General features: G+C 40.8%; 1 protein-coding gene across 2 annotated transcripts in view; it reads right to left on the reverse strand.

The window, feature by feature from the left end:
• The window catches only part of csmd2 (CUB and Sushi multiple domains 2), a 225,303-nt gene that overhangs the window by 113,066 nt on the left and 86,879 nt on the right, over positions 1–25,358 (reverse strand). For both annotated transcript variants that reach the window (XM_070983997.1, XM_070983996.1), the window contains exons 6-7: positions 2,937–3,049; positions 1,266–1,343 (exon numbers count right to left, since the gene is read on the reverse strand). In XM_070983997.1, coding sequence (XP_070840098.1) covers positions 1,266–1,343; positions 2,937–3,049 — 191 coding nt within the window. The remainder of the gene's footprint in view (positions 1–1,265; positions 1,344–2,936; positions 3,050–25,358) is intronic.

Genomic DNA, 25,358 nt, shown 5'->3' on the forward strand with positions numbered 1-25,358 from the left:
TTGTAGCAACCACTAATGTGGTGACAGCGATCCAGTATGGCAATTCAGTTGTGTGGAATATTGGGAAAACACTGATTTAGATACGAAGAACTAAACAGCAACAGATTTTTGGGGATACATCATGCTGAAACATTTCTGCATTTATACAGAAAAAAATCTAAGTAATGAGCTTTATTATTTTCACTTCAAAAAACATTTCTTGTAATATGCCTGTCTTTCCATCAGGAGTGACAGTCAAATAATTTAGAACGGAAAAAAAAAGGTGACAGGGAAATGTAAAGTGGAAGGAGGCAGGAAGAAAATAAAATGCATTAAAGCAAAGCAAATGAAAGAAGAAGGTGATTTTTCTGAGACATAAGGATTGAAAGCTAAGATAAAAGTGGGAGGTAGAAGTGGATAAAATGAATTGTAAATGGCCTTGAGGCAGGATTACCATAATGCACTTCTTTTTTTGTTCAACAGGTTGTTCTTAAACCCTTCCACATCCATCTCTGTGCCTCTCCATTCAGGTGACTCATGGCTGTCAAGCTGTTAATGTTACAGATGTTTAAATAAAGCTTGAAAGAATAATGAACAGTGAACTCAGACTAAGGGTGACAGAGAACAAGGGCAAGGAAGGCCGCTGTAGCGAAAAGAGAAGCCGATGCAATTACTGCTGTCCATTTGCTATAAGAAGTGCATCTAGTGCAGACTGTGTGTCCTTTGTGTCTGTGCCTCTTGCAACAGCCAGCATTCACCCTGCTCTCTGGTCGAGAAGTTAAAAAAAAACTTTTTTATGACCTTGAACAAGGGTTGAGATGGTTGAAAAGGACTGTCTGGCATCTTCTCCAATACACAGATGTACAATTTGTGCAGACAGTAGCTGTTCTGCTTAAAGACTGGTGGATTTCACAGGTCTGTCACTGTGTGAGCTGTGTTTTGTCTCACTGAGCCTTTAGTCACTTGTTTAAGTAATTTTGTGCAGTGAAGTAGAAAGGTCAGCTCCTACTGCAGCTATACCTGCTGCTTACCCATGAGCAAAATGCTTACACCCTGAACAGCACTGAGGACTCATGCCATGATAGCCACTGGCGTCAGTCTGCAGCGCTGTGAGAAAAATAAGTTGCACTGGTGGAAAGTGGACATCTGATATCTGACCATTTTCACCCAAGACGCATAAGGAGAAAAAGCCATTTTGCCATCTCGTTGCACTGAGGAAGTGAAACTATTCATTTCAGAGCAGTTTAGTTGGAAAAGTCCAATGACAGTTATGGTTTGGAACTTACACACTGATATCTTGTGGTGGTTGTCTTTGCTGGGCAGCATCTTCACACCTCGAGACTTGAGTTCAGTCATCTTCTTCACTGTGGAGGAAAACAGATCAGGGAGACATGTGAGACCCTCATATTTGTCTACAACACAAACATGTTTAGTGTATGTCTATTAAAGTTATACATTTGGTTTACAGAGAAGAAGAATGTACAATTTCTATGCAATTGTATGGATATAAGGGTGCAGGGAATAACATTATTATTAGAGATTTAGGATTAGAAAGCAGGGTACGAGGTATGAGGAGCAAAACCACTCATTTCTATACAATAACAAGATCAGGTTTAAATTATTGAATTTGTTAATAATTGCCGAGAAAATAAGAAAAACAAAACTGCCATAGCAAAGTCAGAGCCTCATCTAAATGCATATTTATTCATTAATTTCAAAAACACCATCAGCATTGTCTGCGCATCCCTTAACGCTCGGCCTATTTAATTATTTTAACGGTTCCTGACAATGGAACTTTACTTGTTTTGCACAAATGGGATTTGTATCATTTGCTTGGTTTCAGCTGCATAGTAATTCACAGCTAATCTGAGTCATGTGTCAAAAGTATGTTTATTGTGTGTCTGGAAGAAAAACTACACTCAAGATGTTCATTTCTGATTTGTTACTCTGATTTAAAAAGTATTATCAGGTTTCTAGCAAGAAAACGAGGCTATTCTGTCCACGTTTTTTTGGGGTGCGCCAGGTAAAAAGAAGGAAATTGAAGAAGAAAATGAAATAAATAGAGCCAAAGACGATATTCAATCAACAGTCATTTCAATACTCCAACATGCCGCTGCTGTGGAATCGTGGGAACTGTCATGCGGGTCTTCTAAACATGTTTATCTAACAGTTAACCTGTAAACTGCCTTTTCTTTTTCCATATTCTTCATCCCTTGGTCTTATTTCTCTCGTGCCATCATCACTGAAATGTCTAGCGGACGGCTGGAGGTGAGATCCTTAGAGATCACCTTTTTGTGTGAACTAATCATTTTTCTCTACTCATCCCCTCTCAAAGCTGACCCCTGAACCTCGAACAGTAATGGGATGGGAAATGAACGCACAGGAGAGACAGGGTTTTGTCTGCAGATGTTAGTGTGTGTGCAAACAAGGCGGGATGAATGACGTCAGTCTATCAAGCTGTTTTTTGGTTTGTTTTTCCTTTATTGGAGTTAAGTTATTGGAGTTTGTCTTGACAATGGCACACAATAAAAGGCGGCAGGGTGTCATTAAGGTCGCTCACACTTCATCCCCTTAGGAGCAAGAACGTGCAGTCTCAGATCATATTATCATCAGCCTCTCAGTTTATGAGACATATTCCGTTTTCCATCAGGAAAGCGCATGGATGGTGTGTGGAGTTCGTCCTCTGGGGAGTGCCAGTGTTGTTCATTTCAGGGTTGCTAGCAACTTTAGCAATTTTTGCTATTTCCTGCGTGTAAGTGGAAACTATCTTCTGATTTTGGCACGAGAGAAAAGTTCAGTGGGTCACCATCTTTAAATCAAATACCACGCAGCAAATATTTGCTCATCCTTCTGTACAAAATTGAGCCTGGCACACAAGATAGCTGAGACTTTGATGTGATAGCGTTAAATCATTAATGATCGTCCTTTTAGAATATTCAAAGCTCTCTTTATCTTACCTTGGTACTGGGCGCTGAAACCTCTCAACTTGTGGTTGCCATCAGAGGTAAAATGCAGCCGAAGCCAATTCTTGCTGCTAATGATGGGTGAGGGGAGGTTGGGGCCAGTGAACCTGGAGAGACAGAAATGATGGCTTTAGATTCGAAGTGATTATGCGGTGTTTTAACATAGAAATGTGAAGGTAGCAAAAAGCTGCAAACTGCAGAAACATTTTGCATATCGTGTACAATCATAAATGGATTTAAGGTTAAAGGCTATGAACGTACCAATACCACCTGTAGCACTGGCTAAGCACTGATACACTTCTTATGTAAATGGACTCTGACTTATTTTGCACTTGTTTTGTTTCGTTTGTAAAGACACAGCCTGTTGGACAGTATAAGCTAGAAGTACAAAATGTTGCTGTATTATGTATATTATAACTTACTGTGTGATTTACTGTAATTGATGCACAAATCATTTCTTTTTGTCCCTGTTTTGTTTAAGGCTTGTCTGAGAATAGAAAGCAATTTCCCTCATCTTTTATTCACTCTATCAACTGCCAGTGTAAGAAAGGATTGTGCTTGCTTGAGCTTCTGTTTTGTGCCATAAAGCAATTATGCAATCCATCAGATTTCCAATAAAGTCAAGCCCAATGGCAGACAGTATATTACAGAGGCCGGCAGAACCTGCCAGTCTTTCCGATGATTGTCTTGTTTGTTTATGATAATTATACTAATGTTTCAAAATTAACGTGGCCACGACTTTGAGATGTTAAAACGCTTCACCTTTCAGATCTATTAAAGGGAGGGTCCGCTACTCAAGGGGACCTGTAATGTTAACGACTCTTAACCAAACTCTTGCCCGATGAAAAAGAGACCGAGACAGACCAGCGCTGGCATTTGCAGAGAAAGGCCACTCCTTTTATTGCTTGAAAAAGCAATAGTGAATTATACTTCAAACACTTTTAGTGCCTCCTGATCTGTATGCTAATGAGGCTATAGCTTAGCAGGCGCTTCTTCAGTTGTTAAAGCCAAAAGTGATTTGGGGATACATCATGTTTTATCTTGAGACACACTACCACAGGTGTACACCCGCATACAGTATGTGCACCTATATGCTCAGGCACATGTTCACATAAATTCCAATTCCCCATCTGTAAATTGCATTTCCCCAACGATGTGCGCCTCATCTTCCCAACCTACATATCTGCTTCTCTCTATAGAGTAGATACCTACTGAGGTACACCTCCAAACAGCTCTCAGTAATACACTGGAAAAAAAAAAAAAAAGCAACAGGAAAATTTGATTAAAATAATGTTCCAGAAATGAGAAAAAGACTGGAAAAGACATATGAGACATATTTTCCAAGCTGAATAGCTACTCTTCCTTGAATGCAGAAGCATTTTTGTGTACTGATGCCGCAGGGACAGAAGCATAAAACAGCTTGAAGCTTACAGCTCCAACCAAAAAAGGCAGGGATGTACTATGAGGAGATATTTAGTCTAGTGAGGGTGTTTGGTGGAGATACATAACCGACTGCACTGTAGAGGTCTCCGAGGATCAATTAAAAGCATGTGGGTTTCTGCCAATCAGAATTAGCCTTCATTTTGATGAAAAGAGAGCATCCTTCATTTAGAAAGTAAGACCTCGCTGCAGTGGGGCCACGGCATGACTGCATAGCAGCTCACCTCCTTAGTTAAGATGAAGACAAACTCACCCGGAGGGTCACACAAAAAGAGCAGAAACAACGCTTGAAAAGAGTTTTGGGCAGCAAGAAGAACAAACCGCAAGGGAGAAATGAGACAATGAGAGAATGAGAAAGGGAGACGGCAGATCAAAATGTCAGTGATTTGGCTTTTTCAGCCACACAGCAAGCAGACAGGAGGAAAACAGAGCCGTAGAAAGCAGAGTATGGCACTGAAAGTGTAGATGTATCTCCTGTCTCCTATGGCTGCTGTCTGCATGCAGCTGCTGACATCACCCCACTTGTAATTCAGTGATGCCAATGACCTCAACCCTTGGTTAAGACATTTCCACCGAATGAAGCTTTACTAATCAAACAGTTATGTTCAAGTCACGAAAGGTTAAGGTCAAGGTCGGAAGCGCGGATTGGGTCGACCCTATTTTCGACAGTATGAAGGTGTGTGTAAAGGTGGGCGCTGATCCCTGTGAGTGTGCAACACGTGTGCTGAATGTACTGTATGTATTCTGCAGCTCCAGCTGAACATTGCACTACCACTGACTGGCTGTTTATCTGAAGCACAGTGGATGGGTGAACAATGTAAACCATGAAGATAATATAAATGTTATGTCACCGTGATTCTCTCCCTTTTGTCCATAGATTTTTTTGACATGAGCAGACTTAAGTTATTCATCTGATGAGATTAATACTTCTTCCGTTCTCTCAGCATGGCCTGGAGGCTGCACAGTATGATGAAAATACGGCAGAAACGTGCAGCCATGTCATACAACACTGGCCTTGATTTACGACATCGAGTGCAAGACTGATAAAGTGAGTGGCGTGCCTCAGGAGAGGCTTTATCACTCAAGAGAAAGGGTAAGATGACGCATATGGGGGGTTCATGTAGTGTCTGGCACATATGCATTTGCTGTAGTGCTACTAGGATGGAGAGTGCCAGAATTACCTCTGGCTCTCAGCACACAGCTGGTCAGGAGACAGCTCAGAATCCTTGTTACCAAATTTCACATTAGTGAATTACAGTATATGATCCCCACAGGCCACATGGACCCACAAACACCTCAAGCCAGCACCAAATTTTAATGCAAACTGCTCTGCGCACTTGTGTTGAGTTACTCCCTTTTGCACCATAGGGACAAAAGAAAACTTCCATTTGAATTAAAGGGCAATTTGAGCTCGAATTATCTTTCAATAACACACAACAAACCAGCTGAAGACCTTAAGATTCTGATAAACAGCGGCAGTGGCAGAGGACAAGGAAGTGATGGGTATGCCATGAAGGATTAGGCGATTAATAAATATGGGGTGAGGGATGAGCAGAGCAGCATAAATATCATTTTGACCCAAAGTCACCTCTGCCTTTCCCCATTTCACTGTCCGCCCCCTTTTTTTGTGCTGAAAACGTGAAAGTTTTTGGCTGAAAGTGACCATGGGGAGCAACAGAAAAAGTCCTGAGCTGGCTGATGGAGGTCTCCTGAAGGGTGTTGTGGCTACTTCTATAGTTCCTGCTCTCTCTCTATCTCTTTCTCGCTCTCTCTCTCTCACTGTGTCTGGCTGACCATATTAGATTTTATGCGGAATTGTCTTGAGAGTGCAGCGCTAAATCAGTTTCCATTTCCAGGCCCCAAAGCTCCACAGTCTGAGTCAGACTTTTGATGATTGTCCAAGAAATGTATTTTGGGCAAGGCAAGGTGATGGAGGCAGCCAGTGGTGTTCTCCACTGAGGGGACTGAGCTTAACACACAGAGCTTTCTGAAAAACAGCTAGGTTTTGATATAGCTATTTTATTTCCATTGACTCTGCAGGTTAGCAACATTCATAAAAGACCTGAAATGGTTTAATGGTTACACAACTTTATAGGCAACATCCAATTTGTGGATATCAGAAGCCAGATTTGCCAATCCTGGTTAATTAGACTTGTCTGTTCACTGTCATATTATGATTGAGGGTCTTAGGAAGACCAGTCAAATGCATTTACGCAACACTAGCAGAGAGATGCTTTCCATAATGACGCGATGTGACTCATTAAATTGTTAATGCCTTTCAGGATTTTAAACAAAGGTCGTTGTCATCGGGCGATTCCATCACCCTTCCCAGTAGAATGGGTCTTTTTCTGCTTTATATTCATCATTTAATCTCATCTGTTTTCTGTTCATGGGCCAAGGTGTCAAATTTCTCTATGCATAATCAGCGAGGGGCGGAGTTTAGGTGTCAAAGGTGACTAGCTCCACATGAGGATCAAACGCTTTAAATCACCGCTCAGTGCATTCATCCACTGAGATATGGTGTCTGATGACCGTATGCGTTCATGTGTGGGTGTTTGCACGCGTGCGGTGGGGAGACGGCCAATTCTGGACAAAGAACGTCCCTGTTAATTGCAGCTACTTAGGCAGATCAATCAGAGCTCTGCTCAGTATGCAGGTCCTGGTCTTTACAGCAGACCAGGGGTCACAGTGACTTTAAAACCAAAACTTTCAGCATTTTAATGAGGCTATGTGAATTATAGCACACGCCAGCCTATCCAGATGTACGCGCGGGGACACACATGCACACACACACACACACACTACCTCTCGCAAACACTCACAGTAAACACGTATCAACAATTTCTCTGCCTCTCCGTCTCCCTCTCTCCACACAGACACACACAAACACACACACACATGCCACATCCTTTGGAGGTAAAACTAATCAGTGTGTAAGACCCTTAAGTCCAGAATGGCAATATAAGAGCGCTGGACGTGGAGCTGCTGCTGTGACCTTCAGACGTTACCATAGCAGACATACACCAGAGGTTTAAATGAACCTCCAGAGGCCCCTGCTCCAAACAAGAGAGAACGCTCGACACTGTTCATTCATATCTTCAAACAACAACCACCCAGGCAGTAAAAACCATCAACCTTACACTATAAGTTAAGGGCAAAGTATTTTGAGAAGCCTTCTGGGTAGCGATGTCTCATGAGTCCGTGCTGCACGTTTCACTACATATTGTAGTGTGACGCATCACTTCTCAATTCACTCACTCACGTTTGCTTCTGAGATGCTATGAAATTACAATTTTTATCAGGATGAGGCACAGTTTTGTTTTCACAACTATTGTTGGAGTTTACTGAAGCTCTGAGTGTGAAAACTAGGCACTGCAGAGGAAGTTGAAACTTGCTGGCTGAGCCAGTAAAACTGCAGGCCCATCAGAGCCAACACACCTACTTTCTCCTTAGACGCCCTGGTCCAACAGAGCCAAAATGTCTGTTCTTCTTCGTCTCTCAGCCCTCATGTATTATTCATGGTCAGACCTCTGGCCCCATCAGAAAGCCTTGTTAAATCTTCTGAGGGATTCCTTTCTTCCTCTTCCCACAACTCATTTTCTGCCCTCACAGAACATATAATATGGACACTGATTGAAAGAAATTTCCTTTTGGGAAGAACAACGCACCAGCCTTCATCTCGGCTCCCTTTCCCTTATTCTCTTTTTAAGCATTTCTTGAAGCCTATCTTGAAGCTTCCCGCAAACGCACTTTTGTGTTTAAGTCATTTTAAAAACAATCGTAATAAAACTAAATGTTAAAACCCACCTCAGGCTTTGAGATAACTCTACATGAGTACAATTCGTATATGACCTTGCCATGATCTTGCCATCTATAACTTCCAACATTTCCTCCTCAATCTGGACTCAAGATCTTTTCACACACAGTAAAATATGAGGGTGGCACTGCTTTGATTGATATACTCTTCCAATTTTAATACCCATGCAAATTAAAACTAACCTCATCGGCTTCCCTGGCATGCTGTTTCATTTCCTTCACCAAAGAGAAATGTATAGCAACCACAAGAACACATTCCTCAAGCTGAATAAGTTCCCTTACAAGGACACGATATTCTCAAAACAACGTGTCACGTCTGTCAGGGACATCAGCATAGTTTAGGTCACAGCGAGGATCTGTCAAATTAACTGTGAGAGCGGTGCGTCGAGAAAGAGAAAGTCAGGTGAAGAACAGGTCTGTATTAGGTCAGCAACAGTCATGGGTAGTGCTGATAAGAGCTTGTTTCTATTGTCAACTTGGACCGAGGCAAATACAACCCATAAGAATGTTACAGGAAAGCCTGAGGAGAAAGTCTGAGGAGTGAGTGTGATCAACATAAGACCTGACCAGTAATTGGAGGGTTTTTCCTCATCAACTACTGTTGAAGTTGCTGCATTTGCTTGTGCTTCAAAAATTGAGTCTCTGGTTAAAATGCAAACCTGCATTAAATCAATAAATCAACTTGATGTCTTGCATAATTCTTTGTTTTACTTTGATTCAGTTCTGTCACAATCTGTGAGATTGTACACTGGTATCATTTCACAGGATAATGTGAAACATGGATTTATGTAAAGACATTTAAAAGTTACAGTTCCCAAAGACTGGAGAGGGCAACCCCAATAATTCATCAACCAAAGCTAGTTTTGAGTGAATCTGTATAAAATGTTCTTGAATCATGACCTTTCCACTGCTTAAAAATATGATGATAAATTTTTAAGCTATTTTGATAATAGCCCAAATGTGATGCAGACACACAGTAGAAATGGAGCATAATCATAAACTCCAGCGGCTCGATTCATGGAAGTAAAGAATTTAGTGGCACTTGTTCTGCAATTGATCCCAGCGTCATTGTGATTTATTACTCTTGTTTAAAAAGTCAAGGTGGATGTAGGCAAAGTCACAGAGAGCAAAGCAATAGGACTGAACTGCTATCGAATGGACTGAGGAACAATGCTGATGAGGAAACCATACAGAGCCTAATGGCTTAGATTATTGAATGTTTGCCTTCAACCAAATGACCCACACAGGCACAAATTACTTGTTTGACTAAGATGAAGCAAAAGACAAGCACAGACACTGTCAAACTATAGGCCACTCTTTCCACTTCCTCTCTTCTATTTAATTTCTGTCAAATTGTGCAGACATGCCACTTCACAATCATCACCAAGGAAGGCTGCTGAAGGCACACACGCACTGTAATACACAAATGCATACACCCAAATCCATCACATCACACATCTCAAAACAACATGTGCACGTCTCAATAGGTGTAATCATCTGTAGGCAGTATTGGATCTGTGGTTAACGGGACAAAAACAAATGAGTTTCCAAGGTCACTCTTAAAAGCAGCACTGATAATTGAACCCTCCCTGCAGATCTATCAAACACTACAATAAACAAATGCCAATAATATCCTAGGACCCATTACAGAGACATCATCCATCTCATCTACGGGCGGCTGGAGGCCATACAGACGGAGAGAAGGAGGTGAGACAGACAACAGTGACCGTCACACTGCGATGGAGAAAAGAGAGGCAGCCAGTGGACACAAACTTAAGGGAAGAAAGAAATCCTAGTGTCATTTTAATGAAATCCTTCTCAAGGATGAAACATACAGTGACTTCTACTGTCATCAAAGGATGAGTGACAGCTGCACTTCAAATGTTCAGCAAGTTATCTTTGTCTCCCACGTAGCAAAGCCGAGCTCTACGACTGATCAGAGGCAAATGGCTTTTGTAAAACACCCAAGTATACAATGACCCCCAGAGCCAGTGTCAATGACGGGAATGCAAAGTGCAAAATGTTTATGTTCTGTGATGGACTGGAGTGTCATTATCATGTCATTACAGGTTTCCTCTTCTTGTATTTAGTTACTTTTCCTCCAGGAGTAGTTCAACATTTTTGGAAATACCATGGGAAGACCACTGTGTTTGTATTTCACTCTCGTATGAGAAATAGGAAGCTGCACCCAGCAGACAGTTAGCTTAGCTTAGCATAAAGACAAAAATGGGGAAACAGCCAGTTGGCTCCATCCAAAGGTGATAACACATCTGCCTACCAGTATCCCTAAAGCTCACAAACTGACATGTTACATCTTGTTTGCTTGTAGCCCCAGAGGCTTCTTCTGGCTGTCTGTCCAACTTGTTCTTACATTTTTGTATGGACAAGATATACAAACAATATATCATGACTTGATTAGTGAACGTTAGATGTGCTGCTAGATAGATTTTGTTATCTTTGGTCAGAGCTAGGATAGCTAGTCCCCCCGTTTCCAGTCGTTATGCTAAGCTAAGATAACCATTTGCTGCTCTAACTTCAGTTTAAGATTGACATCTTTGCTTCGCTGGGCATTTCCTTGTTCTCCCCCTTTTCTCCTAACTCTCTCTCACCCCTTGTGGTTTGTGTGTAAGCTGTTCATTTTTCAGAGTGAGTCTGAGATGACTCAGGATGCATGGAGACAGGTGAAACCATGCTAATGATATTGAACTTGGCAACACCGTCAAATCCCCCAAACACAGCCGGCACATTGTATTCCCTTGATACCAGAGCATCCTAAAATAACTACTTTGTTAGGAGAGAGGTATCAATGGGTTTTTGCATGTTACGTTTGTATTCATTTGTGTATGTGTGTGATTGCATGTCCATGCACAACATCCACCCTTTCTTTCAGTTCTTTTGCTCCCAAAACTTTGTACAGATAAATTGCAAAATCTAAATTAACTCTGATGATGCACCACTTTTCATATACAGTACAAACCTCAAATGACCGCTGTTGGTTGCAGGAAATGCCAAATAAATTTATCTTTTTTTTTTTATTATTATTTTTGAGGTTCATGTGGTCATTAAATGCATGCATGATTTAACAGGAGCCTATTAATAACAGAAAGTTACTGGCATTCATAAAACTAAATGGCATAGAAGCCCATGTTGCTACACAATCTGCTCCCGTGCACTTTTTAAAATGAAGGCACTGAAGAGTGCAGAGTCAGAACTTTCCTTTTAAAACAATAAGCCCCAAGGCTCCCACGTATTAAAGGGTAGTGCAGTAGGTAAAGGTTGATATGAAGTATAAAGCACGTTAATTAACTACAAGTGGGAAAAATACATAAACTAATAACGACCATTAAAATCAATCTATGTTTATTTTGAAGGGCTATTTGTGAGGTTAAAAAAACATTATCCTTTTCATTTAACCCCTTTTTTTGCCCAGCAACACACACAAATCTTTCCACAGCAGTCTACTTGAATAAGCTGAGAGAGAGTGTGAGAAAATAGACTGGCAGAGGATTCATGATAGGGAGACGTTTTTACCACATCAGAGTGCTCGGAAAAAAACATCCACCATGTCTATACTTGTACATCATTTCTAGATTCAATGGCTACTATCCACATACTTCAGTTTTACTCTAAATCACCCACTCCTTCAGTATATACAACTACTATTTTAGCTCTTACGTCTCCTGCAATGGTCTCTTAGCTTTTATTACTGTTAGTTATCAGTGATTCCTTACTCAAATCGCACATACCACTATTTATGCCATCTTTTTAGACTCTGAAGAGGCTCTCTGAACAGAAATAAGTTAGACTAAAACTCCATTCTGTGCCAGTGCTTAGTTGTCGATAGCACCGACATGGATGCAATGGCATTTTTGTGTCGTCTACTTTTTGTGCTTGCATCTGTTCCAGGATCCATATGCTACCCCTCGCATCGAGGTGGGTGGCGTAGAGCAAATGAGGTTGTGATTATGCAGATCAGGTGGTTCAGTCATGTTTTTGAATGCTTTGGGAAGCGGCTGCACTCACAATACCACCTACCAATTCCAATCATAAAAGCGTGCACATACAGAAGAATTAATGTAGTTTTGGAAACCACAAGGCAACCTCTTAAAACGCATGTGAACACTTTCATGTGTGTTGCACTGTGATTTTCCTATTTGGAAATTTCATCCAGTGCACATTCAAATGATCGACATCCATTTCAAAATGCAATGAAGGCAGAGTGAGATTGGATGGCTTATTCTTAATAATACAGTCATCCACAATAGTCTGTAAGATATAATGACCTTTCCCTTTTAGTTGATTAAATCCCTGAAGCTATCATTCAGGAGAGCGTATGTGTGTGTTCCTTTTGGAGTATCTAATTTGAGGGACGCACTGTGCATTGCGGTACACAGGTCATGTGCAACAGTTTCTATAAAACATATTTTCAAGGTAATTTAGTTGAAGTCAAGTCTTTAGATTTTTCTTTGTCTAAATGTGTACATCACTAGCAGTCAGGAAATGAAATGTAAATGTAAATCCAACTTAAAAACGGGACATTATATCCTCTTGCAGACAAGTTCGAGGTGTATATTTGCACCTTAAAAATCTGCTTCTTGAGAAGAAAATCTATTTTCTCCTCAGAGAAGCTGTCTTCTTCCAGCCCATTAGGAAACTGTCTGCTGCTTTTAACCAGTTGAGAGGAGTTGATTTGATTGAGGCTGATCATCCCTCTCAGCCTCTTCTCCAGTTTTTGCTGTGCTGTGCCAGCAGCACAACAGAAAAACAAATGTCTGTGAGTTTTAGCAGTAACAGTCATATTTGCAACAACCATAAAATTGTACAACCCAGTACTTATACACTCTGGCTGAGTATATAGAAACATCTAGCTTTGAGCTGCATTGGGTAAATGAATAAATGCCCGTGCAATGGATTTTGTCACACATGAAATAACCACTCAAATCACTCCTTTACAAGTGAAATTTATTGGCTAGTTCCCACTAGGGAAATTAGCCAATAGGCAGAATAAAATGAGGCATCAAAGCAGGACTGTGCATCTGAGCAAAATCTCATACTCAGATATAAGTTATTTCATATCCAGATAACAAAATAACAAAGCATATCTCCATGTGGCACATTTTCTACAAATTCAGTGAATAAACAGTTTATATCATGGGTATGGAAGCTTTTTCTATTTTGATTTTTGTAGCATCCTCTGAGGGCAGAACTAAATCACTGAACATACCCATCACGCTAACCTCTAATGCGATAGCTAGAGCTGCTATTCCTTGGCGGGGTGTTTGATGTCAGGTGGTAGTGATGATGACGCTCCTTGCAGCTGGTTTTCCAGGTTTGGGTCAGTCTTGAGTGGAACCAAGCTAGCAAGAGTTAAGTTTTGAAAAGAACTGCTCACAGCAGTATGTTGCCTCAAACAGAGATGCAAACTTTGGTGCATGTCTCCTCAGAATGGGAAAATCCTCATGACGCACATACAGTTTTAAGAACTCCAGCAGAGGGAAGTTATTGTACCTAGCTTCAAGGTCGTCGTCGCTTTGCAGCTCAATGATTTTGTGTTATATGTTGCATGCACATCAGTTGTTGCACATTAAATGGTGCAGCGATTATGTTCAGTTACTTTCATGTCCTGAAACCTCTCTCCAAATGCCTGAAGGTTTTGAATACTCACTAGCATATTCAGATGTCATAGCAGGCTTTTGTTCTTGCAGAGAAAATACTCAGTGTTACCTCTTTCCAGTTGCACATAACACAGATTTAATTTTGCTTCAAATGATTTCACATTTGAAACCTGAGAAGCTGCTTTGGACCATGGAGCTAGACATTGAGCTCTGAGAGGCACTTGGTAATGTCCACCAAAAAACCACGACAGGTTTTTCTGTCATCTCCAAAAAATGTTTTATTGATTGATGTTTGATTTCTTAATCTAAATAAGTAGAGCATAATATGAAAAGATCAGCGTTCATCTATAGTCACACGATCTATGTCATCATATCATCATGTCAGAGCCAAGATCTTATTATCACAATGATTCAATACAGAAGACATAAAGGCAAGTAAAAATCTTAATTTGATACAAATAATAATACTCTGTATTGATCATGTACCAGAGGAAATTCAGCGTAGAGTTGAGCATTATTCTGGCCTCGAGGCAAAACTCAAACTGAGCTCATAAAAGTTAAATCTTCCCGCGATGAGACAATCTAATAATCAGTTACCTCAAATGCTTGTCAGTGTGATGCAAACAGTTTCTTAAGGTTTTAAATTGCTTCCTCTAGTCTTTCTCCATGATTTTCTCACTTCTAGTGTCCCTTCCCCCTTTCTTTAAATAATGCTTATTTCAACTGGAAGCTTGAGCTCAAGAGGCAGATTGTCTCAACTTGTAAGTAAAAGTTATTTTCCAATCCTGACTGTTTAGCCACATGTTTGGCTATTTGCTGCATGTGTTAATGAACCACTCGGACAAGCTGGGAAAGGAAAGTGGATGAACCCCAGATGGACATCTGTTGTCCCATTTGCTCCTCTCTTTCATCTCACCCAGTCTCGTCTGTCCCTTGTGGAACTGTTCACTCAATGCCCGGAAATATTACACTACATCGCTCTCTATGTGTATTTATAAAGTGTGGAATTTGTGTCTCAAGATTTTTCTGATCAAGTACCATCTCACTGAGCTGGGGGGATAGATAAGAGCTTTCAGATTTCCATGAGGTGAGAATGGTAAATGTGGGATAATGAAGGCGTCATGTTGGGAGGAAGAGAGGAAGAAACAGGCAAGAGATGAGTAGCTTCAAGAGTACATACAGTAGGGAATGAGTCATCCAGGCCCCAAGAGCTGCCAAAACTCAACCACAACCTTTATTTTCAGTGCCTCCTCTTCTGCATTGTCCTTCCTGCTGTCCACCCAGTTTCATTCCGGGAAGCTTGATGAACATTATTTCTTTTAATTAGTTTGAGGGTCACCAACAAAGTGATTCTCCTGTTCGTCCATTCAAAGATCCTTCCAAATGCACAAACTGAAATGTATTGGATGCAAAAAAAAGATTGAGGAGGCCTTTATTCCACTGCTGTGTCGGCTGGCCCTTTGTCTGGCTTTCATGGTTGCATTTCTTCTCTCTTTTTGCCATCACTTGCTGTAATCCCTCCCTCTGTCTTACTCCGCTGCTCCATGCCTACTTTTGGGACAATACGCAGTGCAAATGGGTGCCACATTCTGCATTATCTGCTCTGTCTTTGTCTTTCTCAAACACAGAAAGCAGAAGAAAGGATAGGATGAGGATGAGGATGAGGATATGAAATGAAATGGCAGTGAAGAGTGTGCCTGTAATGTACTACATTTAAGGGCTATAAACAATTTAGGGTGAGAAGCAGATATACATGCAGACAGCTGGAGGATGGATTGTTAAAGTTTGTTCAGACAGGTGGACAAACAGATCATGCCAATCCCAAATCCAGATGGCTGGCTGTGCTAGGAGAGGGATAGTGAAATGAAAGCATTCAAACAACTACTGTGGGCTGGCAGGCAACTGTGATGTGAGATTTGATGACAGCTGATGGGAAGATGATGGGAATATCTGCTTCAGTCAAGCTGAGGAAACTAATTGAGGGGTATACACACATGCATACATATATGGATGTGTGAACAGGGATATGTGCAGACACAAAGGTCCAGATGTTCAAGAAAATATAGCACAACAATCATTTATCACTGTGGATTCATTATCATTTAGTATTAGAGAAATTAAAAAACACTGAAAATTACTGTCCACCTGCTCTCTTGTGACATCGGCTCAATTTAGGGCTTCAGTCTCTTCAAAGCAAACTTTGATCATCCTTTCATGTGTTAGATGCACGCTAAACTTCAAACCAGCCAGGTGGAATTAAGCCTTTAAGTTATCTCAGCAAAGTGGAAGTGGGCCAAGATCTCTTCCATTATACAGCTGAGAACAGAGATATTCACCCGAGCTGATAGAACCTGATCTCTTCTTCCATTAGCCTTTAGTGGTCTTCCAGTCGAAAACTATTGGAGAGAGATAACGTGCACTCTTATAGTCTTTTATGGTTATACACTTTATTCAGCTTAAAAGGTATTAATCTCTTTCATCTGTTCCTGCTTTATTTTCTTTTATCATTCCTTGCCCAATGTTGGGAGTAGATGGCAGGTAAATATTAAAGACATCAATCAAGTAAAGTGGGAAGAGAAAGGATGGAAAAAAACACCTTGGGGCAGAAGAGAAGAAAAGAGGAAGAGAAGAGCCATCTTTTATACATCACCCATGACTGTGACTGATTCGTCGTAAAACCACCATCCAATTAAAAGAGGTCCCTCCATCTGCTTCTTCCTGAGTCAGCACTGACCTTTCACCTTTCCCACCTTCGCCATGAAATATCCGCTGCTTGCGCTCACTGCAGGTGTGCATTACGACACAGATGATAGAAGGCACCCATTAACTACCCGAGTTTATATGAACAGAATACAAGGAAACTAAACTGTACACATTATTAGTGCTCGGTTTGGGCGATATGACGGTATATGCTGCACGATGGCAGAAATGTGTCCACCGATTTGACAGTTTGAGATTTCACAATCCAGTTTCTAAGGCAGGAGAAACCCTTTAGTGTCACTGCTATATATTCAGGACAGGCTATTAAGCAAATCAGGGCTGGATTCTCTCATGAATCTGCAAATCCAGCTCACTCACAAGATAAAAATGTTAGTGTTGGCAGCAGGACTGCTGCCCACATTCTCTCATGACGCGAGCGCAACAGTTGGTGGCGATAATGCACCTCTAAGCTGTTTTGCCAACCACCACAGAAGAAGAGCATGACATGAAAACATGGGGGAGAGCAAAAGTGTAAATACAGAACAGCAGGCATCCCAAGCAGCCCAAGCTGAGGAAGAAGAGCTTGCTGCGATGAACATAGTTTGGATTTAGAAAAATCTGACATAGCATACTGTAGTTATTTTAAACCACTTCTTCATTTTACCCAACAATGACTGTATCGTGATATATAACTACTGTGGTGAACAACTACACTGTGATAGAGGATTTCGGCTATATCGCCCCCTACTGCAGATGCATGTGTCTGTGTCATGTAATGCAACACAGATGAAGTTCGTTACACCCAGATGCCATCACTCTGTCAGTGTGTTCTCAGATGGTGTGTAAATACACAGAGTTATGTTGTGCAACTTAACTGTAAGGCTTTACTCCCATGCCTTTTAGATTATGAGCACAGCCATATGGAACAAAAACAGAACTACAACCACAAAATGCTACTGTGCATGTGTAACACTTGTAACAGTTGTTTTTGCTGGTGACATGCTAAATATAGCTTTGTGTGAGCTGATGGTAATTGCCTGCACAGAATCTGGATGCAGAACTTTGACCATGGGTCACTTTGCCTCTCAGCAGTATTTTCTGGGACATGTCATTTGCTTGTTTACATTATCCATCTTCACCTGTCTCGTGACGAAAAAAAGAAAAATACTGCAATTGCAGTTCAGCAGAGGACAGTTGTGTAATTCCCAACCTTGCAGTGATTTAAAGCACCAAATGGTGCAAAGTCAGCCTTAAATCCTGCCTTTCACTGTCACTCCTTCCTCCAAAGATGAATTACCCCCTCAGACATAAACGCAAAACACTTGACCACGCATTAGAAGTACCACTATGAAGAGCTAAACATCAGGGGTTTATGCAAAGTAAAAACCAAAATATCATGATAATGAAATGTGTGTGTGTGTGTGTGTGTGTGTGTGTGTGTGTGTGTGTGTGTGTGTGTGTGTGTGTGTGTGTGTTAATGCTGCAACCATCAACACCTGTTTCACAAACCACAAAAAGAAGGAAAACTACCCCATTGATCTTTCTTAATTAATGTGTGGGGCTGGGAAGCAAATCCTATTTATGTGCAGTGGGTCATTTGAAAAACAATTCTTGATGTCCCCAGCTGCAATCGATGCTGTTTAAAACCACTGTTAAGAAGTAAAAAGCTGTATATAATGCAATGCAGAGAACACTGACTGCATCACTTAGATATTTTTACTCTGAGCTTGTTTCACATGTTTAATACGGCACATTTTTCACTGGTTTGGTATGGTGCTGCTGATGAAGATGATAATGATGATAATAGTGATAATTACAATGCTTGAGTGTGTGCGTATGTGCACTGTACATGTGTAATGCTTTTTATGCTCCATGCCCCTCATTTTGGTCAATCTCAGAGGGAAACATAATGCTTTTTCGCTGTCACTGATGAAGTTATACTCAACTGTATGATATATATTTATACATATATATATATAATCTGGGTCCATGGAGGACACTGCGGTGGCTGCAGTATGTGGGCAGAGACATCATCCCCATCCTCATTCCCTCACTGTGTGGATTAATGAAGCCTTAATAGCCCATGTCATTAGGCTGGGTGGCCGCTGACTAGACTGCAAAACCCTTGAGATTCTTCCACAATAATATACTGTAGGCTAATATATAGACATACAGCAGAGAGAGAGCCCAGGACGTTGACAACATAGAAGTGCTATTCTGTTCTGTCCCAAAGGGTCTGTCAATTCAGAGGAGATCGCTGTAAATCCAAGAGAACATCTTAGACAATGATGTCAAGCATCACCAATTCAACTTTGAATTTTATCTCCATCCACGGTCTGCAAGCCGCTGATACAATGAAGCTAAAAAAGGTGTAAACAATGCCTTCATCTAAATACTATTACCCAAGAGTGGAGTGGAAATAACATAAATCATTCCTTTGACATGTACAGTGCAGTTTGCACACACAAAAGCATATGAGCATCACACACACAAACACACACACACATACAGTCATTCCCAAACAAAACCCTGGACCAGGGAGGCACACAAGCACAGTCAGGGACACACACTCAGACAAACATTCTCTGTGGAGGTTCTAACTATGTTAAATGACGAGTATTAATCACCTTTCTCTGTCTCTGTGGTGATTATGAGCACATTAATCAGCAGCATGCCTGCCAGTTGGAAGTGAGCAAGCCAGGCAGAACAAGGGATGGAGTGGGGTAGTGAGAAACACTGGAGGGAATAAAGTTGGGTTTTTCATTTCTGTAACATTAAGCTAATGCCACTCTGGGTAGAAATTGCAAAGATGGTGAAGAGTGCGATAAGAACAGCTGTTCAAATATAGCTTTGTTATTCTGAGCAACCCACCACACCAACCTTTTGTGGCCCTCAGCAACACTTCTGTTTGAACGCTCACGCATCAAGATGCTGCCTACCTTCTTCCACCCTTCAGAAATATCCAGACGTGTAGTGCATCTCCTCCTCAGGAAGCCGTATGCAAAGAATCCAACCATCCTCAATCAAAGAAGTTGCCAACAAGGTGTGCAATGATTTAACCAGCCTCATCATTTGGTGCAATTCACAATACAAGGCTTGCAGTTAGATAATGAATAATAACATTTGAAAATCCCTCATTTATTCTTTGTTAGGAATAGAATTTGTGAAAACAGTGTTTCCAGTTTATCATTCTTAGTTTTTAATAGATTTTAGTGCAAAAGGGACACCAAACACAGTTGAAGTAGATCCTCATCTCCATAAAACTCAAACCATTAAACCATCATTTCTAAAGCAGACGGTGGTGAATGCTGCCATTCAGCTGCATTCTACAGTGCATGTGATGTTTAGATGTAACATGAACGCACGCAGAGTCATTGGAAAGATGAACAGAAGCAGAACTTTCACCTCAAAGTGAAATCAAATGTTTCAGTTTGATTGACAAATTATGGTTATTCCAAGTGCTTCCTGATGAACCCTGCACCAGACCTCTGTGTTATCGCTGTCCTTCACTCTTAAAGCTGTAAAGTTACTGGTCCACTTACATCACCCTGCTGTATACTGTATGCACAAACATGCACCGTATATCCAAACAGGCAGACATTAACGTGCACGCACAGGTACAGCTGTAGTTGTTTGCACTGGTGTTTGGTGACAGCTGTCTGCCTGCTGTGCACCACATCACTCAAGTTCCATTCTCATCACTTAGACCATCTCATTTTGTAGCAAGCTTTTAAGTCGTCACAGCACTCATCCGCTAAACAAACAAACTTTATTCGCCTCTCTCAAAATAGCTCCGCTGAAAGTGCACAATAATTGATATTCATTTCAACTTCGAAATGGTGAGGCACCATAATGAGAATGACTGCAGTAACATCAGTTAATTGGGACAGGAGTAACCTAATGGCCGCACAATGGCGGCACTGTCATTAATTTCTCTCCCATTAATATTGGCGCCCCGAGCAGGAAACACTGCAGCGGCTTTGATCGGAACTAAATCAATATTCAGAACATAAATAAGAAAATTATGGGGGGGGGGACTTCTTTACACTAAGGGGCAAAACAATAATGTAAAGCAGCAAGATAACAAACAATTCTGCAGAGGAAACTTTTTTCAGTCAATATCAAATGTCTTCATTAGCATTTATAATACGACGGGTGGAAGCCACAAATTCAACTGAGAAAACTGGAGGTGATGAAAAAGGATGAGAAATGAAAAATGGAGTGATAACACGTCAAGTGATTTGATTAATTTAAAACTGACTGAATGATTTATTAATAGATTATTTAAATAAGCCTAATTAATTAACTGCTGAAGTTATTTTTGAAACAGTGTTGCTCTGATAATCAACTGGGCTGTGTCACGATCTACTGTCCACCATTCATTATTCATTAACCCAGAAACCACAGCAAAATGGTGCATGGTGTTTAATGTGCCCCTGAGCGAACTTGACATGGAGGTGGCAAATCAAAACCTGGATCAGTTAGTCAGTGGGTGTGGTTTTTGATTGACATTTTGGGCGGAAGTCACAAAAAATGCTTGCTGTAGACGATAAATGTCAGTTGGGTACTGAGAAGGGTGAGTGGTGGACAGTAGGCAGTCACACAGCCCAGCTGATTATCACACTAACACTCTTTCAAATAAAACATCAGTCAAGTTTAGCAAATCAATTAACAATTAACATCATTTTCATTTTCTTCAGTCAGTGTCTGGTAATTTTGTGTTGTGAATGATGAATGAGAGATGGGGGAAATGATGGCTCTATTTTCATTATATCATGACTATTTTAATCAAATCGACTATGAATGAATAAAATGACTTGATATTTTATCACTCCGTTTTTCATTTCACATCCATTTTTACAACTCTATTTTCCAATTCACATGCACGTTCATGACCTCCATTTTTATCCACTTATTTTTGTTACTTCCACCCCTCACATTATAACTCATCACTGCGCAGCAAAGGAATCAGATTTCGACACAGCCGGCGCTTGTCTACTGGCATGTCACCGCTGACAGCTGAGAGTCCAAAGGGATGCAAAGGCAGAACCAGGTCAAGAACAAGTTCTGTTACTGTTCCTTCAAGCTCTTTTATCACCTGCTTCAAGGAAAGTGGCTGTTAGAACTCGAAGGCGATGTGTGGAGGCCTGGCAACGTGGCCTAAGAAATGAAGCGCTGATCAGCTTGATCAGTATGTGAAAACATGTTACGGTATAGTGTCATTGGTGCATGGATCATTTAAAAAGCAGATCAAAAGAACATTATTCAAAAGAGAAATTTGTAAGAGAAGCAGATATGGAAACACTGCAACAGACATCCAGAGACATGGGACAGCATGTACTTGGGCTCCCTTATATCCAGACAACATTATAGTATCTTTCATGCGTTTGATACCTCTAGGCCATCAGGCTATCAAAAACTGAGTATGCCTCAGCCTTTCCATGGTGAATGTGATTACAGTTGCTGTGACAGAGACCTTGTGTTAGCTGTCAATCAGCATCAGTCTTCTCCTGACAGAGGGAGCCTGCAGTAACACAGTCACATGGAGTAAAGTACTGTATGTTGCTATCCTGAGTGAGAGGGACAAGGCCCTGAGGTACAGCCTCGCCTGCCTCTGCCGTCCTGTAGTGAAGCAGGTCAAAGTCACCAAGAGATAATTAACAAAGACAAGGGCGTTAACAATTTGCCTTTGACAAGTGTATTTCCAGAATAGTGGTTGTATCTGATTATATTGTAATTACAGTCCCTTGAGCTGAACTCCACCTACAGCAGTTGTGTTACAAGGTTTTTTTAGACCACAGGGGAAAAGTGTCTTTTGGGCAGAAAGCATCTGTGAAGACTTTTTAAAAACATCTTTTCTGGCTAATTTGACTCAAGTTCTATTCCTGTAGGACCTCTTGTATTCACCCACGGGGGAAAAAAAAAACAAAAAAAAAAACATGGATTTTTGCCTGCCACTTCACAGTAAAATTGGGAAAAGAAGGCTGGGAAAGGGAACATTTTCCTTGAAGCCACAGGAACTGCAATTCCTTCATTCCACTATATATCTGCTGTTAAGTTATCCTGAGGAGGAAGTCTATAAACAAGTTGTATGGACAAACAATAAGACAATGGCAGCCTGTGCGTTTGAAAAAAGGTGATCAAAAGACATTTTATCACTTGGAGTCTCTACGTTGTCTGAACAATGACTAATGTTACATCTCCAAATGAAATGACATCTCAGACGTAACACCCGAGGGAGATCATTAGCCACTGCTGACAGAGATTACACCATGCATCCTGTAGTTTAAAGGATTTTACATTGTGGTCTTAGGTTAAAAATAAAATCAATAGTATTCATTTGCCAATGTCAATTTGTTTTACAGAAATTTGTAAGAATCCAATATGAGAACGTATTCATAATTGTATGTATTATAATGCCTGTTAGTGAGAGCGAACAGATGTGGAATTAAACAGTAAGAAGCGCTGTATATTTCCTTCAAACTGGAAAGGAGTAAGCGGAAACAGACTGAGGCTGTGACCAGCATTATATAAGATGCATGCATGCACAAGTAAAGTTCTGTCTTTCCTCCTCCACTCTTTCTTTGCTTACAAAGAAAACTCAGTAACAACAAACAATCCCACTGGACTCAATTAGCTCCAGTTAAATAAATGGTGTGACTTTAATGCCCTGCCCATGAGCACCCAAATATCTTCCCACTAAAAATATATCACTTGTGTGTGTAGGTGTGTGCAGGAGTGCATGCATGTGAGCATGACTTCATGTTCACACTTCCTGTGTCTCGGGATCTGCCACGGAGCTCCCTGAGCAGCAGTGTGTGCTTGATAATTAGCCTCGAATTCACCACTTCTCTGAACACATGCCTGGTTGGAAGCGCCTCAGGGAAAGGTGAACGCTATGAGTGACTACCATCCACTACTCGTCTCCCGCGAAAACTAATAAAGCTCGGGTTTCGTAACAACAATGAAACTATGAAGTATTTTCTTGCCTTCTTATCAGCCTCACCTCTGGTGACCAGTAAACACACATGACTCGGATGCTACGGTTCCAACACGTGTGCATTCCAGCATGAACATGCAGCCAGTGAGCTGGTTTAAACCATCTATTATAATGATTCACACGTTGTTATGAGGAATCAACCGCAAGCACAGTTTAGTAAATGGCAAGGCGAATGACTGAATGAGTGAAATTCAGATTATCCATGCAGCATCCTGGATGTCATTTTCAATATTTGTTACATTCATCTGTTCGATGTCTAGCAAATACCTGCATATTCTGATACACCCATCCTAATTTTAGAAAAGAGAAATATGAACTGTCTGTAACATCAGCCGCTCTCAGTCTAGGGTCAGGACCCCTGAGGGTCGTGAAATATGAATCAAATAAAAAGGAATCACATAATTATGCCAGCATTCTTAATTTTTAAACTTTTCCTTCTTGTGTATTAATGAACAATTTAATTTCCTGTCTCTTGGCCACCTCTAAAAACAGATCAAATGAAGGAGCCTGAAAGTGGACGTAGACTTCAGCTGCTTTGAATAAGCAGCTTGCAACAGGGCGCAGTGTGTAGGGTTTTAAGAGGCTTTGAGCCAAAAAGGATGACAATGTAGTGTTCAGGAGAAAGCTTGAAGCACTCATGTTGGAGCTCTTACTCTCGCATGTCTTTGGAATAAAGAATAGAAAATATATAGAACATATTTAAATAAAATCATGTATGTTTCCTGATGTTTAGAGCAACATAGTATCTGGTGCAAATACTGTATCTGTTAACCTCTAAATTTATGACTGTCGCATGCTGTGTAGTGTACTGCCATTATATAATTTTATATTTTCTAAACTATCCAACATGTCTTTCCAACCATAATGATCACATTTCCCTGAGGAATGATTAATTTTTCATCATCCCTAATCCAGTTTAATTCTTACATCAATTGCATTGATCTGGGGAGTAATGTACATTTACTATTTATATTCCACTGTGTAACCCCACAGGACCTGGGTAAATCTGTCAAATGTTAATAATTAATAAACTCTGCTTTGAATCTACTTGTAGTACACAATAGTTAGGGTTCACTGTGGGACTAGGCTAGGGTAAATGTAAGAAATGAAACTTCCTCTCTATTCAGTCTCTGTTTAACAGTCAGTTTCAGCTGCCCTCCTGTTTCTGTGGCTCTACATCCTCCACTCTTGCTTCATGTCCTGCTTTCACCCTTTACACATTGGTGCCAGTGTTTGCTGTCCTGTGTCTCTGCTCCTCTGCTGTTTCCCTCCTCTCTCCTTGCACCTTTGATGTCAGGACCACAGCTAAAGCCTGAGCTAATCTGCTGTGGGGCTTCCTGAGCCCTAACCAGGCCAAGGGTTGGAGCCAAAAACATGGCACAGGGGTAAACGGAAGAGATGATGACATGAATAGCGTGAGAGGAACACTGAAAAATATCCATATTTAATTCTCTTTAAATGTATTGTATTTAGAAAGAAGGCTTTTGACTTCAAGATTAAAAATAAAATCACAAATCTATGGGCCTGTATATTGCAGTGTTTATTTAGAAACCTGAGTGAGCAGCATGGCAGGGCGTATAGTGGAAGCGATATTTTATATAGATTTCAAAGGTATTCATGAAGGAATAAATACAATAGAATGGCTTAGAGTAAGCCAATTAAGGATTCTGGAGGAATAGTGTACTTTCAGGGGAAACATTGCAATGAGGGTTGGAGAAAAGATGAAAAGCCAAGATGAGAACGGTATATGCTCTGATGAACTCCGGAAGAAAATCTCGTTTTGGAAGCAACGGCACTCGTGTGTCAAATACATGCCATTCCTGGAATTTAAGCCCATGCTGAAGA

The sequence above is a fragment of the Chaetodon trifascialis genome, chromosome 17 (assembly GCF_039877785.1).
Source record: "Chaetodon trifascialis isolate fChaTrf1 chromosome 17, fChaTrf1.hap1, whole genome shotgun sequence".
NCBI lineage: Eukaryota > Metazoa > Chordata > Actinopteri > Chaetodontiformes > Chaetodontidae > Chaetodon > Chaetodon trifascialis.